The 17,218-nt window shown below is 32.7% G+C and overlaps 5 protein-coding genes and 1 long non-coding RNA gene across 8 annotated transcripts; 4 read left to right on the forward strand and 2 right to left on the reverse strand.

The window, feature by feature from the left end:
- Positions 1-682: 682 nt before the first annotated feature.
- LOC121121705 (uncharacterized) lies at positions 683-2,641 on the reverse strand. The gene is made up of 4 exons (XR_011781079.1): positions 2,513-2,641; positions 1,875-2,057; positions 1,554-1,804; positions 683-1,498 (listed from the first exon to the last, which is right to left on the reverse strand). It is a non-coding gene; the product is annotated as an uncharacterized lncRNA (long non-coding RNA).
- Positions 2,642-5,314: 2,673 nt separating this feature from the next.
- Hsc20 (iron-sulfur cluster co-chaperone protein HscB-like protein, mitochondrial) lies at positions 5,315-9,038 on the forward strand. 3 transcript variants are annotated; one of them, XM_040717049.2, is made up of 3 exons: positions 5,315-5,519; positions 8,158-8,480; positions 8,571-9,038. In XM_040717049.2, the coding sequence occupies exons 2-3, from the start codon at positions 8,166-8,168 to the stop codon at positions 8,940-8,942; spliced, it is 687 nt and encodes a 228-aa protein (XP_040572983.1). In that variant the 5' UTR covers positions 5,315-5,519; positions 8,158-8,165; the 3' UTR covers positions 8,943-9,038. The 3 variants fall into 3 exon arrangements, with proteins under 3 accessions (XP_040572983.1, XP_071746261.1, XP_071746263.1); XM_071890162.1 differs by lacking the exon at positions 5,315-5,519 and adding an exon at positions 7,153-7,898; XM_071890160.1 differs by lacking the exon at positions 5,315-5,519 and having other exon boundaries at positions 7,144-8,480.
- Positions 7,192-7,740, forward strand: LOC121122046 (mitochondrial import inner membrane translocase subunit Tim29). Its single transcript, XM_040717052.2, has one exon. It carries the CDS (start codon positions 7,192-7,194, stop codon positions 7,738-7,740), a length of 549 nt encoding a protein of 182 aa, XP_040572986.1.
- Positions 9,039-10,519: 1,481 nt separating the features above from the next.
- On the reverse strand, positions 10,520-11,460 carry eff (ubiquitin-conjugating enzyme E2 eff). Its single transcript, XM_040717053.2, has one exon. It carries the CDS (start codon positions 11,149-11,151, stop codon positions 10,708-10,710), a length of 444 nt encoding a protein of 147 aa, XP_040572987.1. The 5' UTR covers positions 11,152-11,460; the 3' UTR covers positions 10,520-10,707.
- Positions 11,461-11,695: 235 nt separating this feature from the next.
- On the forward strand, positions 11,696-15,106 carry kappaB-Ras (NFKB inhibitor interacting Ras like 1). Its single transcript, XM_040717050.2, has 2 exons — positions 11,696-12,948; positions 13,080-15,106. Exons 1-2 carry the CDS (start codon positions 12,859-12,861, stop codon positions 13,545-13,547), a joined length of 558 nt encoding a protein of 185 aa, XP_040572984.1. The 5' UTR covers positions 11,696-12,858; the 3' UTR covers positions 13,548-15,106.
- On the forward strand, positions 13,573-15,106 carry Ada2a (Transcriptional adapter 2A). Its single transcript, XM_040717048.2, has one exon. The coding sequence runs from the start codon at positions 13,573-13,575 to the stop codon at positions 14,905-14,907; it is 1,335 nt and encodes a 444-aa protein (XP_040572982.1). The 3' UTR covers positions 14,908-15,106.
- Positions 15,107-17,218: the final 2,112 nt, after the last annotated feature.

Consider the following 17,218-nt stretch of genomic DNA (forward strand, 5'->3'; position numbering starts at 1 on the left):
GATCAGTAATGAGGCCCATTTCTGGCTCAATGGCTACGTAAATAAGCAAAATTGCCGTATTTGGGGTGAAGAGCAACCTGAATTGTATCAAGAGCATCCATTGAAAACAACAGTTTGGTGTGCTTTGTGGGCTGGTGGAATCATCGGTTCATATTTTTTCCAAAACGCTGCCGGCCAATACGTTACGGTCAACGGCGAACGTTATCGCGCCATGGTAACACACTTTTTGGTACCTCAAATTGAAGCACATGGTCTCCACGATATTTGGTTCGAACAAGACAAGTCTTGCCACACAGCGCGCGTAACAATGGACTTATTGGGACACCATTTTGGTGAGCAATTAATTTCCCGTTTTTGGCCCGGTGAATTGGCCACTAAGATCGTTTGATATCACACCTTTGGACTTTTTTCTTTGGGGCTACGTAAAAGCAAAAGTCTATGTGGATAAACCAGCGACGATTGAAGTATTGAAAGCAAATATTGAGCGAGTTATTCGCGAGATTCTGGTCACAATGCTCGAACGCGTCATCGAAAATTGGCGCAAAAGAATAGACCATTTAAAGTCCAGTTGCGGCCAACATATGAAGGGGATTATTTTCTAGAAATAATTGCAAAGGATTGTTTTTTCGGTTCATACTAAATTTTCGACCATAATATAATATTTTATGTGTTTTATTTCTACAATCCAAGAACGTCTGCTTTGTTGCTAGGAAGATTTCTGAGGCTAGGTGCATTAATGTTTTGCCACTCGATGAGAAAGTCGACAAAATCCCTCAAGAAAGAGAGACCAAGTTTGTTCTTCTCAGAGATTGGTTCACGAAGCTCATCTCTCTTTTCGTAGCCAACTCCAGGTGTCTTGACGTTTAGGATATTCCACATAGTCCTGTGCTCACATTCTCCCGCATGACTGCGGTTGAAATAAGACAAGGTGAATATTATCTAGCTGTTGGTTTGGTGAAGAGGAGAACCATTTGCTCACGAATGAAAGAGAGCTTAGAAGGTTGCTTAAGTTCCATCTCTGAGGAGTTGAGAAACTTATCTATCTTGTTGAAAATGTCTTCCCAGGTCTCTGTTTGATTCAATTCTTCTTCTACTCCCAGAAAGGAAGCCAAATTGATGGCTTGAATCACAGTGTTGACCTTGCCTTCTGAGGTGATGTGTGACACTCCCTTTTTGTCAATCAACACACTAGAGTGGTACATTTTGAATGACATATCTGTCTCAAACTTGATGCTAGCTACTACTTGGGGGTCTAATTTCTCATCATGGGATACCTTCAAAAGGGCAACACTTGGTTTTGTGATGAGAATAAAGTCTGATGGGAGTGTCTCCTTGGCCAATTTTTTCAACAAGTTCTTCTACAGAACTCATTTGATTGAACTGTTGACCCCTACGTAACGTGGTCGCAGCTTGAGTTGGCTTTGATGAAGCTTTAGGAGTTGAGAGGTAGTTGGGACAGTTTGGCCATAGGGATGGTACTACATCTACTTTGAGGTACCTGAAAAAGAAGGACAGTTATTAGCATAAGCATCAAAAGTGAGCAGCTGTCTTACCTCTTCTTTAGAGCCTTGCCAAGGGTCTTACTCTTCTTTTAGACTCACAGATGAAATCAGATTCGTTGAAATGCAGGGAAAACAGCTTTGTACTTTTGGATGGTGCCTAATCTGTCTTCTTCAGATCTGTTTCTCTTGGAATGGATCTCAGCAAGGCGGTATCAAGTCCGGGGTTTCTCTCTTTGTTTGGCCACGGATGGATCGTAACACGGCTCGTTGGCATAGCCCGTTCTACACCCTGTAGCACAACACTTTGTGGGCATGATTGGAATTACAAAACACAATAAAGATGGCGTCCTCAAAGTAACTAATAATTATTACTTAAGTTATTATCTTACGAAACACGTTGCATTGTTGTTTTTTTTTCAAATGAACCCATGTTGAACGCGTATTTGAATTCATGTTTGCGCGTGACCGGTCCTGATTACAGGAGTCCTTGGCCCATGGTAGTATAATCTCCACCATCATTAACTGATTCAGTTCACTAAAAACAGTCACAATTCCCTGCGGTAATTGAAAATAATAGAAGAATATCTTCACATCAGCCGGTTAAGAACGTAATCTTACCAACATAAATTTTAATGCATCATTATAATCTGATTTAATGCCTTGCTATCTTTTAGAGGTCATTGCGGCTTTTTTGAAGCATTATACTTTTAAAAAATGGATTCAAATTAAACGAGGGATTCTAAGCAATATAGGTTTTTCTGGCAGTTTTTAGAACTTCTGTCTAAAAGTGGTGAAATTTTATGTTACATGTCTTTTATGTTTTATGTCTTTTCTTATGAAACAAAAATAATTAGAAATAGAAACACTTTTTTCTCATTTTCACGTTTTTTTTAGGAGTTGATTCCTTTTGTTGGCCTCACATATGTTTGAACTTTATAATAGGGACTAATAATTAAAAGCACTTAATCTTGCAGATTGCCAACATATGTTTTCTTTAAATAAATACTCACGGAATTTAGACCATTTTTACATCTCTAACAATAATGTTTACTTTAGCTTCAACACCACGGCAACCGATTAAATAATGAAAAAAAGAGAAGAAAGGGCACACGCAACAACCATTTTTCCTTTTCTAATTTTTAAAGGTAGTTTACTTAGCGTGCATTTTCAGTAGATGTAAACTTGATAATATTGTATAGAAAAACGCGTGCAATGAGAAGGGGGGGGGGGAAATACATATGGTGTCATTGTTTAAAATACTGATGTGATTATCATCTACCTGCTTTATTATTATTTTTGAGGGTATAACGAAAGTATTTATTAGCAAAATGTTTAATGAAGATATACTACGTATAATTGACTAACACGTTTTTTATCCGTTACAGTAGATTCTATAACATCACACTCCATGATATTGTCATTCATTATGAACCTTATTCTCAGAATAATAGCTAATGAAAGAACAAAGTAGAGTATTTCGAAATATATTTGTAGTTCCAAGTTTAAAAAAGAAGCCTTTAATTAAATATAATCTACATTAAAAAAAATATACCATCATACATTTATGTTAAATATACAAAATTAAACAATTGGAATCATAACTAATAACAATAAATTATATATACAGAATATTGAAATAAAAAATTGATCCAAATAATATTTTCTTGTTCTGACACCGGAATCCAATTAAATATGTCATAACTTTAGGTTGCAAAACACAAGCGAAACATGGAGTTTAATCAAAAAGAGAATCACCCCTCTTCTTCATGTGGAAGTTGCTATATACAATTGTGCACAGGATAGATATATCTCTACCGATGAGATCTAACTAATTATTAATCATAAAGTAAATGTAAAAATCATAAAATTAGACAATAAATATACTAATAAAAAATGTTACAAATAAATCCATCTTAAAGATTTAGAGCAAAAGCTAATTATGTAGTAATGCCCGGCGATATTACTCCTTATTAAGAGCATCAAAAACGATATTTCCCCCCGTTATTTATGCTTATATAACAACATACTATTAGTATGAAGGATATTCCCAATTGCTAATTATAATGCTACACCCAATGTAACTATCCCCGTTGTTGTGACCATTTAAGCAGTTGTTTTTGCCATTTAATGAGTTGTGTATCCTAATTCTTGATATGTTTAGCTAAAATAGAATCATATTTTAGGGTTAGATTTAAAAAAAATTTAATACTTACTGTGAGATAGTACAAAATTCAGAGTTCCACTTCGAAATTAGTAAATATTTTATATTTTTTACTGATAACTTGATCGTCATTGGGTGTGGATGACTCAAAACATTTTTATACTTATCTGTATAAATGACATCAGTACCAACATCCTCCATTAATTTAATGATGGTTCCTAGGAAAGAGAAGAATTACCCGTGTATTTCTCCATACATTTTTTGAACGTAGATGATTAGCAATGGATTAGGTTATATTACATGCAATAAGCATCTTAGTGAGATCAGAGTTAAAGTTTGACTTGATGTATTCATCATTAACTTGATTTTTTAGATGAATATACATGCTCTTGATATGAGATGAGGATAATGAGTGGCGTGTAATTCTAGACAGGGGACTAAAAGCACATTTATATCGACAAACCATCTGTTTCTCATCCGGTAAGTATTTTCCAAATTCCTGGGCCTCCATTTTCATAAATCCAGACAGAAGGCGACGTTATTTTAGACATTTTATTCAGTTCTCTATCGACTATCACCATCTAATATTAATTATATGTTAAGATTTGAATTAAATATTAACGGTAGTCCTAGAGTGTTAAAATCAATTCTGTTTTTTTATTAATGAGTGTTCAAAAGACTAACGAACACATCAGTCATCCCAAGGTTAATAGAAATACAAGGTTAGACCAACATCTAATCGCTCTTGCTAGAATTTTAAATTTGAGGTATCGTACTAGATTTAAAAAAATGACTTTTATGGGAAAAACCCAGCCCTCCCCCCCCTAAAAAAAAAGTGGATGCCCCTGTTTATAGACTGCTGGGGCAGATAGGGGGATTTTGACAAAACACGCAACCAAACATATTTTATGAAGTCACTATCACTAGAATTTTCAATATGATGTATCGTACAGACTGCTGGGCAAGAAAAACAGATTTTCGACAAAACAAGCAACCACTATGACGTCAATACTAAAAAGTGGTGGAAATCAAAAATCAGTCATACACGCATTAGGGTATAATAACCTTGTATTTCTATTAACATTGAGTCATCCCAACATAAATATATATATTTTTTTCTCAAACTCTTATCATTATTCTTTCGTTCTTGAGAAGAGAATACGTTAAAATAATTCATGTAAGTATTGAGTAGTTACGTGTGAGTTTGCTCATGAAAAACAGATAGTAACACTGAAGATTTTTAGGGAGCTACCTTCTATACTATTAAAGCAAAATATGTCTTTTAGGCGACACATAATTACTCCGGGTACTACCTCTAGTTATTAATAATGCTATTCAATCCTGAATGTGTTCATTAAAAATAAATTTGTTAGAATATAAGAATTTCATCTTTGTATTTGCCATATCACATATTATGAGCTAAATAAAATGAGAATCCATATAGAAATAATCCATTTATTAAGAGGATGAAAAGAAAAAGAAAAACCCATCTATGACTGGTCATAATTAACTTATAAAACTTGTCTGCGACTTCAAGTGTACCTGTTAATAAACGATATTTAAAACGTTTTTCAGGAAAAGTCAGGAATTTAATTCTTATAGTATTTATACAATCTGCTGGGCTTCATTGGGATATATTTTGTCTTTTTAAATAATTTTGGAAGGGCAGAAGAGAAGGAGTTTTGGAACAGTCCTTTAGGAAGGGGGTTGAAATTGATAAAATTCTCAATCCAAAAGGCACAATTGGTCTTTGGAAATTCACATAAAAGCCGAACATCGAAAAAAAGTGTTTAGAGGCAATTTGATTGATCCAGGACTTAGACGATATGATATCCCCTGTGATATCGGAGCATATGGTTATATGTTTATTTAATTTAAACTTTTCCTCATTGGCATCTCCCATTTCATAAATATTTAGGGTAGAAAATAAACATTGAGAATAGTTTGATAAGTATTTTATAGTGTAAAAATGTCTGTAAATTATGATTTTTTAGTTTCAATCCTGTAATTTGTGTCTTTTAGCCAACAAATTTGAATTTGTTAGTCAATTTCCCCCAAAAATGACAGTTTTCGCGTGAAAAAAATTTGAAATCCCAATTTTGTTGACCTATATAATGTACAATGTACATTAAAATAACCATTATTTGGAGCTATATACTTGAAAATTTGATTTTTTGTACCTGAAATAGTATATTTTAGGCTGGGGCGTTTAATTATTTCCTACCAGCTATAATATTTTAGATTATTTTTTTTTTTTACGATTTAATATTTTTTTCGAAATTTTGCATTACGAGAGGCTGCAACTAAAATACGGAATGAACAATATTACTGAAAAGTTAATCAATTATGCCCAAGATATGCTCCTTTATGAAGACAATGCAACCTGGAGTTGGATAGATTATCTATAGGCTCTATTTTGAGCTTGAAACGATGAAGAAGATCAGCTTAGCGATACATTTGATCTATTATATAATATTTGTCTTGAGAAGATATTTCATCTTCATTGATATTTTCAATTTGATTAAGACGTTTTCGTCTAATTTCGGTTTTTTTTTGCTCCAGCTCAACGCAAATATTTTTAATTAACTTTAGCATCTTCTTAACGCAAGCAAAAACGAACTTTACAATATATTGTAACACTCAAGGTTCACATTAATGTTCTCGTATAATATCAATGTGTGTTCTGTGTACCTACATATAATTTCTTGCCACGATAGTTAGCTAGCGACGTAAGATAAATGTTATGCCGATATTAGATGTTATTTCCTTAACAAAATAACGAATATGTTATTATAATATATGTTGTGTACAAGTTGGGATTTCTTCGTCTTAAAATGCATTATTTAATTACAATATTGTATATAATTTCATTTTATTCTATTAAAAATGGTTATTATGTATTTATAAGTAATATAATGATAGGCATATGAAATTTGTTAAGAGCGACATAATAGTTAATAAATACATACATTTTAGTAAATTTAATAAAAATTATAAATAATGTAAATCCTTCATTTAAAATGAATCATCTTAATTTTTATTTGTAACTTGTAAAAACATATACGAGTATATGTATGTACATTTTGTGACTGTCTTAACTATTTTGAAATACATGTAACATGACGTAGCAAATATCTATAATATTTGGAGTGGAAGTTGCAAACCAAAAAATGAGAAAAATAATTTTCAGTATTTGTGATGAGGATTATGCTTTTACACGGCTTATTTTTATCAATGTAAATATAAAATAATATCAAATATTTATCATTACTTCTGGCTTTTGTTGAATTCTCATGGTAATTGCTATGATATCTTAACTTCCATATTCCAAAAGCTCTATAGCATCCTGATCATTTGAAACTATTTGGGGGGGGATTTAATATTATATGATCGTCGATCGAACTAGAGAGAACATAATATTCGTCAATTATTTTATTAGAGACAATATACTTTTTCTCTTTCTTCCTCTCCCACCTTCCTTATGTTATTGTTTGACACAATGACGTCATTGATTGTTTATTAGTCCTCATGTCGATTTTTCGCTCTGGAGTAAATAAGTTTCGAGCCTTTGGGGTCAATATCCTTTCCGACTATAAAGAAGCTCTGAAAGATGTAGGCCAGCGATTCAGAGAGCGGCCCATTCGTTATTGGAGCCTCACTGGAGTTGGAGCTTTTACCTTAGCTGCATTTCATAAAAACCCTGAACTTCAAGATTTTTTGGACGATCATTTAAAATATAATAAAGAACTTACAGTCGTCCCTCAGCCTATTCGCAATCCCCATCCTGAGAACTTCCATACTCGAATCGATACTATCATTAATCAAAAAAGGATCCGACGTTTTAATCTAATTTTTCTATCGCTCATATATTTTGAAGACCATTCTTCAGAATCTGGACTCTTTGCTGCTCATTGTTCCTATCTTCAGCCATCATATCTGGAAATAATTTCAGAGAGGGTAATTGATATAGGCTTTTGGGGAATTTGGTGGAAGAGCAGAGCTGTTATGGAGGAGTTTGATGTCAATCCGCATGAATGGAATTCTGATGGAACTCCAACGTCACCCGTTTCTCTTTAAATAAACTCTACATACAGTTTCAATTATTATTATTCTTTTAGAGAAGCATTCTATTGTTTACCCTATAACATGATTAATATCATTCCGCGGAATATCTTAATTTGTGGTACTCAATGAATTATTTACAAATTTAGAAATATAATTTCAAATATTACTTTGTAAGTTTAGGTTCAATTTATTTTCCAAATACCTATTCTTTAACTTATGAATAAATTTGTATTATGTAGCAATTATTGAGTTTTATCGTGAATAAGTTGACATAATATTTTCTATTGAAAGTGACTTATTGATTGATTTAAAAACACAATCCACACAAAACCAAAAAGCTGATATAACTCCAATAAAGAAATGTGTTTCTGTAAAAAATATTTTTTGTGTGTGCTTTTTTAGACTGATTTTTATTATATCTTTTTATAGTTTAGTATATGATAATGATATTTCACCAAATTCAAAGACTTATTTTATCTTCCAAAATATTGCCATTTTCTTCTATGAAGAAATATTATCATTGTTATAAATGCGACTTTAAAAAGGAAACTTCTTCCTATGATTATACTTTATTTTGCGGGAATTGTTCAACCTTGCTGGATCTTCCAAAGAATGTTAATTATTTCAAACTCTTGGGATTAGAAAAAGATGCATTTTATCTGGATGAAAAGTCCTTATCTAATGCCTATAAAAGTCTACAAAGAAATTTACATCCAGACAAATATGTCCTCAAGAGTGATGAGGAAAAAGAGGTAATTATATTGATCTTTTTGCATGTGATTTTATATTCTTTCACGTATATTATTGAATTCTAAGTTTTATTATTGTAATATTGTTTTTAGTTTGCTGGAAGATGGTCTTCAACGGTAAACGAGGCCTATCAAGTCTTAAAGAACCCAGCTAAGAGATCCCAATATCTTTTAGAACTAGTGAGTATGCCTTTGCTAGAGGGAGAAGTAAAAATAGAATCGGATTTCTTAGCTGACATGATGGAACTAAACGAAGAACTAGAAGAAATATCATCAAGTAAAGATTTGGAATCTTTTGACTACGAGAATGACAGAAAATTAAATAAATTATTTGCTGACTTTAGTTATGCAATGGAATCAGAAAATCTTGAAGAGGCTAGATCACTCACTGCAAAAATTAAATATTTCATAAATATTAAAGATAAAATCAAAGATTTGGAAGAGAAATTCGGTATTATCAAGTAAAAATTATGATGATTGTGTATTCTTTATCAGTTAAAAAGACTTTAAATTCATTTCAGTTGACATTTAGGATACAATACAACCTTTTACAAAATTAAACTTTAGTTTCTGAAATTTTATTTATTGTATGTATAGTATTTACAATTTGATATACGAAACATATTGAGGGTTAATTTTTGTTACGATATGAACTTTTAAAAGGTTCCAAAGATTAAGTCTAGCTTAATTTTTATCATAATCAGTTATGTTGGTAACTAGTGTTGTGTCGTTCCATATTTAAGACTGCAGTCGCGTCCAGTCCTGCATATCAGTCATAAAACTTATAAAGTTCGGTTCTTGATGAGGTCACTTAACTTTATTTGTCGGTCCCATGGACTGTTAGTACCGACACAACATTAATGGTAACTGATCAATCCATTATTTGTAATAGCTTAAAAAATTATTTACAGCCTTTATGGTCTGGAATAATTATGAAAATTGCATTTAAAAATTAATCATTTTGTAGGTTTATTTCTCACTGGTTCGATATTTGTTCATAATTTAAGATTTAACATTGTATCTGCTATGTTAAATATGAAATATTTTCATCATGCATAAATAACAAACGCGTTAGCTTGTATTGAACAGAAGGGAGGGACAGTTAGAGAAAAAGTAGTGCTCATGTTTTTTTTCTTGAATAGCATTGCGCATAAATTGTCAATTTATATATGATGAAACAATTGACCTGTCTGAATAAGAAAAATATATTAACTTTATTTAAGAACTGATATTTTATCTTAATAATTTTGTTCTCGGTAAAAAAAATATTTATAATAATTACTAGACATTTGGCAAAGGCGCATACTTATTATTTGAATCACAGGGATTGAAGGTCATTATTTTAATCACTGCAATAAGTGTGATACACATATTGAAAAACTACATTAAAGTAATAGAAAGATATTTCATCTTGATAAGATATCCCTTAAATAGTCTATTTACATCATCACTAACGTTGTACGCGAATTGCAGTGTGTAATTGTCCTTACAACTCTTTATAAGTATGTCATTTGATGTGTGAAGAAGACAATGGTAATGGTCAAATGAAATATATTATTGAGCTCCACTGTTCATAATAATTTTCGTTAACCTTTTTTCTACTTCAATAATTTAGGATTTTTGAATAAATTAATTTTTTTCTATAGAAATCACAAATTTATGATTTATCACAAAATTGGACGGATAAACATGAGGAAGAAAGAAACGGTTTTGATTTCAAACAGCAAACAGTGTCAACATCAGAGGAACCCACGTTGTAAGTGCCTCCCTGCACTCCCACCCTGAAAAGTAAGATATCCACTACTACAAGAGAGGTTGAGACTTAGCAAGGATTTATTGAAATAACTTAATTAAAAAGAATGAGAGGAAAAGGAATAACAATTACAGGATAACAGTCTTTTCTCGGGAAGAACAACACTTAGTTAAAATTAAAAAAAAAATGACGAATCGTTTTTATTGACTTCAAATATAACCAAATTTTAATATAATAAATTTCCCGAAAAGAAAAATAGACGGCTTTTAGAATCCAAGAGAGAAAAAAATTAATGATAATAGGTTTCCCATTTATTAATTATTTGTTTTAAACATACAAAATGAGGAAAAATTCATTCATCGTCTCCTAGTTGGTTTTTTTATATATTTGGATGATGGATGTGTGTGTGTATATCATATATATATCTTTTATTCGCTTTTAAAAGAGGTTGGTGAATTGTTTTACTGATTATTAAATTTACATGGCATATTTTTTGGTCCATTCCCTAGCCATTTCCATGTATTTGGATCTGTCAGTTTTAAAAAGCCTGGCGATTTCGGGAACGAGTGGATCATCGGGATTTGGATCGCAGAGGAGGGAGCAAATAGAGAGGAGAACTTTAGCGACAGTAAGCGCGGGACTCCATTGTGAGCGGAGAATATCGAGACAAATGCTCCCATTGGAGTTAATATTGGGATGGTAAATCCGAGTAGCAAAGGCTACTTTTGGAGGTTTGAAAGGATAATCCGTGGGGAAGTGAATCGTTAGAAAAAAGACGCCTCCTTGATAGGGACTGTCGGGAGGTCCCATAATTGTGGCCTGCCAGTGAAATAGATCGTCGCCCACTGGGCCGGCACTACATTGAGCGGGAGGATCTCGACCTAAATCCACTAACTCTTTGTTTATACGTTTTAACGCCATCTTTCTACAGAGAAAAGAATGGGAAGTCGGGGAGTTACACTCGAGACTCGACAGACGATACTTCACTCCAATCCAAATTAGAGGCAGGATCCACACACAAGCACACTCAGTCACACTCGCTCACTTTCCTCTCGGATTCCTCGGTACAAAAATGGATGTTTCAAAAGACAGACTAGAGCAGAGCCACCGGAACTCCAAATTTCTTTTTCTGCTGCGGGACTAAGCGGTGCACACTACTGCTGGTCGTGGTTCTTCCTTGTGCTGGCGCAACTCTAAAAGAGTTGTCTACTTCTAGCTCTACTGCTTCTGCTTCTGCTTAGAAGCGCCTAAGCTTCTCCTTCTTTCTTTCTTTCTCTATCTCTCTCTCTCTCTCTCTGTCTCTTTCTCTCTCGTCTTCTCTACCTCTCTCAACTCCTCCGCCTTTTACCACCAAGTCACTTCTATATTTACTCTTTTCATATCACTATCCCTGCTCTCTCTCTCTCTCACTCTCTCTTTCTTTCCTTCTCTCTCTTTTTATAACTATCATCCGATGAGTCAGGGCAAAATGGCGTCCTTCTTTCTCTTTTCTTTCGGATTCTTTTTTTCCTAATATTATACTTATATATTTCCCCTCGTTCTTCTTCTGCTTCTCTTTTCTCTTTTTTCCTTTTAAGCCCGCCCTTTTTTCATTTCCCAATTCTCTTTTTCCTTTAATAAATGTAACATGCAGCTAGATTCACAACCAAGTTAAACTCCTTATTGTTTTTGACACACTTCTATTCCATTCTTTCCTACGAAAAAATGACCCCCCTTCCCGTATCTCAACCCATTTTACCTTAGTATTAGTCTAAGCCACCTGACCTTTGAGTCACGAACGATTTCATCCCCATATGTTCGTGATCCGGTGTAGGAAAGAATGAAGCATGGGCCAACTCGAACTTTACCGGCAAGTGTTAAGAGAGTTCCTTTAATGAAGAATTGCGGTTATGATTTGTTGTAGCCCCTAATATTAACTTGTTCAGAAAGATGCTGAAAAGTTAAAGATGCTTAATCATGATGTTTAAAGGGAGATATTTATTAGTATTTCACACAGCCATTGAATTTTACTTCTTTAAAGAGTCGCAATAATTCCTCTAAGCTATAAAGTGGATTTCTTAGCCACATACATTACTATAAAATGAGTGGATTATTTACAATTTCAGAAAAAAGCTAGTTTCGTATTATATCTCAAATGGAAGTATCTAGAATGAAATTTAAATCTCATCAGGGGGAATAAACATGAGTTAGCTAGTAAGCAGCAGGCAAATGAAGGAGCGTCATTTTATGACTTGTTGCGGTTAGGAAATTCCAAATAAATGACGTCACGAGAAGATGACTTAAAAAGAATTAATAAATATGATTTTGTTGATATTAATATTATATATACGATGACTGCTGCCTAATTGGCAGTGTTTGACGTCACAACACACACATCATGTAAATTTATTGAATGGAAAACTAACCTACTACATAGCTTAAAGCTAAGCTAGTAATTATTAATGATATATTATTTATTTATTAAATAACTAGTAAGAAGACCTTGGACCCAAACTCATCTATTATAATATAGTTGAATTGAACTTTCTTACGTACAGCTAGGGATCGATGAAGAAAGAGGAGAAGTCCTTGTACTAATACTATTAGGATGATGATGATATTAACTTGTGAGACTGAGAGTCGGTGATAATGGGCAAAATTTCAAAAGTGATAGTTTGTGGTGCGAAAAAGAGTGGGAAGACTTCCATTTTGGAGCAGGCAATCTATGGTAACGTTGGTGTAAGTGGTGTTTTAGAGTATTCACTTGACAATTGTCAATTATTTGTTTATTTGAGTCATCAGTCTAACTATTCTCAGACGATAGATTAAGATTGTTATAGATTAATTATTTTATCTCTCTTTTCTTAAAGCCTTTTCCGTCAACAATTGAGGACATTTATGTAGCGAACGTCGAATGTGATCGAGGATCTAAGGAGACAATTCGTTTTTATGACACAGAGGGCTTAGATGGTTATTCAGTCAAGGATATTCCGAGACATTTATTGAGCCTTGTGGATGGATTTCTTATAGTTTATAGTATTGATGACGAACATTCATTTCAAATAGCAGATGCTATAAAAAAGGACATTGAAAAGAACAAGGAAAAGAAGGAAGTGACCATAGTTGTTATTGGAAATAAGTCTGATCTCTCTGCTCGTCGTCAAGTAGATAATGTTCAGGCATTAAATTGGGCTGCTAGAGAAAAGACTAGACTTTTTGAAGTGAGCTCTTTGGATAGGGAATCTCTGAAAGAACCATTTCGTTTCCTTAGTTCCAAGCTAAATCCTCCTCCAAACAAATCCACTTTTTCTCAATTAACAATGGGCCGCAAAGCGTAGTTACATTATTGATCAACAGCATAATATGGAGGAAACTGTTGATTACGGATGTTGCCAGAGTTGTCATCTTGTTTTACATGATCCGTTTATTGAGTGTCATACCTGTAAAGAAATCACGGATTCAAAGACTTATATTTGTTTAGATTGCTATTCTAAAGGAAAGGAATTCGCCAAGCACGTATCGAATCATGCATACTCTGTTGTCAAGCAAGATTTTTCCCTATTTTCTCATAATTGGACGGCCAAAGATGAACTTCAACTCCTGGATGCTGTTCTTCATCATGGTTTGGGGAGTTGGGAAGAAGTCAGTAAAACTTTGACTAATAAGACACCCTCCGAATGTGAAGCTCATTTTGCAGCCATTTTTATCGAGGATAAGAAAGGTGAATTCAAGGAGCTCACCTCAAAATTTGTCGATAGATTCTCTAGGGATCAGCCAGTTCCCTATATTCAACCTCAAAAGGAACAGTCTCTTCTCTATCAAATACGGCCTCCACCTTCAGTTTTGTCCAAAGAATTGGCAGGCTACAACCCTGCTCGTGGAGATTTTGAAACCGAATTGGACGATCTAGCTGAAAATGACTTAAATTCGATATCTTACAATGATGTATCTAATAATTTGGAAGATCCAAAGGATGAAGATGATGCTTTATTTGGAAAGTTAGAACTCTCTGCTCTTTTCATATACAATGATAAGTTAAAAGAGAGAAAACGGATAAAATCGATTGTTAAGGAACATGGTCTCATTAATAAGCGTTCTGCTGTTGCTTTAAGCTCCACAAAATATCCATTAATAAGAGAAAAATATGGAAAAGTCTACGATTTTCGACGTCTTTTCTGTTCTTTGGATTTTGATTACATTTTAGAGGGCTTACAGCATGAATTTCAAATCAAAAGAAAAGTTCGTAAATATCAAGAATTCCGTTCAAATGGCTTGACTAACAAAGACTCAACTATCATCTATAAAAAGCTAAAAGTTCAACGCGAAATGAGTAGTAAGGAACTGTCTAGTGATCGTGTTTGGGATTGGGTGGCTGATCCGAGAAATATATCTTATGTAAAGGACAAATTAACGGGTAAACTGATGCCCACAACAAACGCTAAAAAACAAGCTGTACGACTTGATATCACGGGTTTAACATCATTTGAAAAGTTAAGTTCGAAAGAACAGGATTTGTGTTCGGAAATCCGTATGGCTCCTGAAAGTTTTTTGCAAATAAAGACCACTATGATCAATGAATGTAAAAAATCAAATGGGTTAAGGCTAGCTGATGCCCGCCCTGTTGTCAAAATTGATGTAAATAAAACTCGCAAGATTTATGATCTGCTGATAAATGACGGTGTCATTTATAGAAATTGAGAAGTATTTGTGATACCTTTTTGGTAAATTCCACTATTTGGTATTATTCAATTTTCTTGTTCTTTTAAGTTCCTGTTTGTCTAAATTGTGTATGGATATTTTTTATAATTATCATGTTGATTATACATCAATTATTTATTTTCAAGTGTCATAATAATAAAAATTATTTTTGATTTAAAAGTAAGTCAACTCACAATAATCTATGGACAAAATTTTATAATACTAGAAACCTTATACAATTGAAAATTGACGTTTTTTTCGAAAAATAATTATTCTCCTTTTATTATCTTCCTATCACTAGCAAATATGATTAAATGTATTTTATTACTTTTTTATATAAGTAAATTATCTATAAGAAATATTAATAATACAATGTTCTTATATTAGCTGCTTTGATATGAACGGAATGGGAGTGAAGGATATTTTTTTTTACCTATTACTCACAATGCGCATTATGGATTTCTTTTAAAAATCAAACAGTCAAATCTTTGAGATAAAACTACTCAATATTAAGTCAAGGGCATTGATCCTTCATTTAAGCTTAGTATTAGATTATTAAGAAATAACTATGACATTGATTTTTAGATCATTCGTGATAGTGCTTCAAAAGTGATATTGTATGTTATATTTATATGGGATAAAGCTGGAATTCCAGTTCGTCTTAAACATCATGACATTATACAACTATAAAAGCTTCATTGTGACTAGCAGAAGCATAAAAAAGAATAAAAATCGAACATCTAAGACAAATTAATAAGATATAAATGCCTTTGAGACTAAACTAGAAGATTTGTTCGACATTGTACATAAAGATGCACTCATTCTCAGCAAAAATCCAGAAGATGTAGACTTTCTTTTCGCCCAGAGAGAGGAAGGACGTCAAGAGTATATAAGCCTAGAAAATAAAGGACATTCCATGTACTTGATGAAATAGTAGAGAGGCGAGATGCAGAATCATAGAGGCTACATAATACCAATAACATGCACTCAATTAAAGAATTGATAGTTTACTATGACAGTTACGAAGGAAGTACATTGAAGGATGGTGATAATGATTATACAATGCATTACACATTAAAAAACAAGAGAGTAAAAACTAAGAATATTCTTAGCCCTAAATTGGCTATCGATCAGATAGACAGAGCATAAGGTATCATATCGAAATGCAACCTTTTTACTTTCCGTTAAAAGTATTGGCAACAACGTTAAATACTTCAAGATGTTATCATTTTTCTTGGAAGTAATCCTCATCAAGAGATACACTTTATTGCACCAGGAGCTATGTACCATGCTCGTTAAATGAGAAAGGCATTGTACGCTCTCAAGATTTGTATGTTTCGAGATCAATTCAAATTCAATGGTAATGAAAAAAAAGAAGAATTTTTAATATTTTTATTGTGAAAATATATATGAGAGCTTGTTACACAGCTTTTGAAGTTATTTCTTCAACTCAGTAAAATCTTGAATTTCTGTTAAGTTTGAAATTTTTGGTAAATATACATCCAGCAATTTCGGAAGCTGCAACAAAAAAATAATTACAGGCACCTAGGTATTTAAACGAACAAAATATAGTCTCGGCATTTTTTGACCCTAAAGTATAATCTCAAGAAAAACGAACTATGCCCAAAGTAATTATAATTCGTAAGGGTTATTAATCCATATAATATTTGAAAAACGTAGACATAAAAAATATTAGGAAACTATCATTGGCAAAATTAATTTCAAAAAACAACCCAAACTTTTTTTACATGTTATGGCTTGACGAATAATCTTTGAAACTTGGAATTCAAGAGATGACTTTAAGGTGAGGTGTTCAATCATTAACAACTAAACATGTGTTAATCATTCGGCTGAAAGGGAGTTGATTTCATAAGTAACTTAATTCCTTAATTACTGATGATGAAGAGCTGAAATAATACTTATTACAAGTAGTCTAGGATCATCGAAAAAAAAATCCCGATTTAAAAAAAGAAGTACATTAAGTAGAAAGGACTGATAGAAATTGTTTTAATATTAACATCATACCTTTTTATTTATTAATATTACATTTTGTCAATTTTTTGTTTCATTTTTCAACATAAAAAATAAAAAATAGTAGATCATTCAAAAAAATAAATTTTTGAATTTTTTAAAAGAAATTCGATGAATTACTGTATCAAAAGGAGCTTATAAAAAAATCTTTAATGAAAAATCAATGTCCTTTGATAATAATTGCCTTATGGAGACTTCCCTGTTGTCTCTATCCTTGTTCGTGGATTTTGGGAAGTTAATTGATTTAATAGTTATACTTGATCTCTTTGCCTGATACTCT

The sequence above is a fragment of the Lepeophtheirus salmonis genome, chromosome 7 (assembly GCF_016086655.4).
Source record: "Lepeophtheirus salmonis chromosome 7, UVic_Lsal_1.4, whole genome shotgun sequence".
NCBI classification, from domain to species: domain Eukaryota; kingdom Metazoa; phylum Arthropoda; class Copepoda; order Siphonostomatoida; family Caligidae; genus Lepeophtheirus; species Lepeophtheirus salmonis.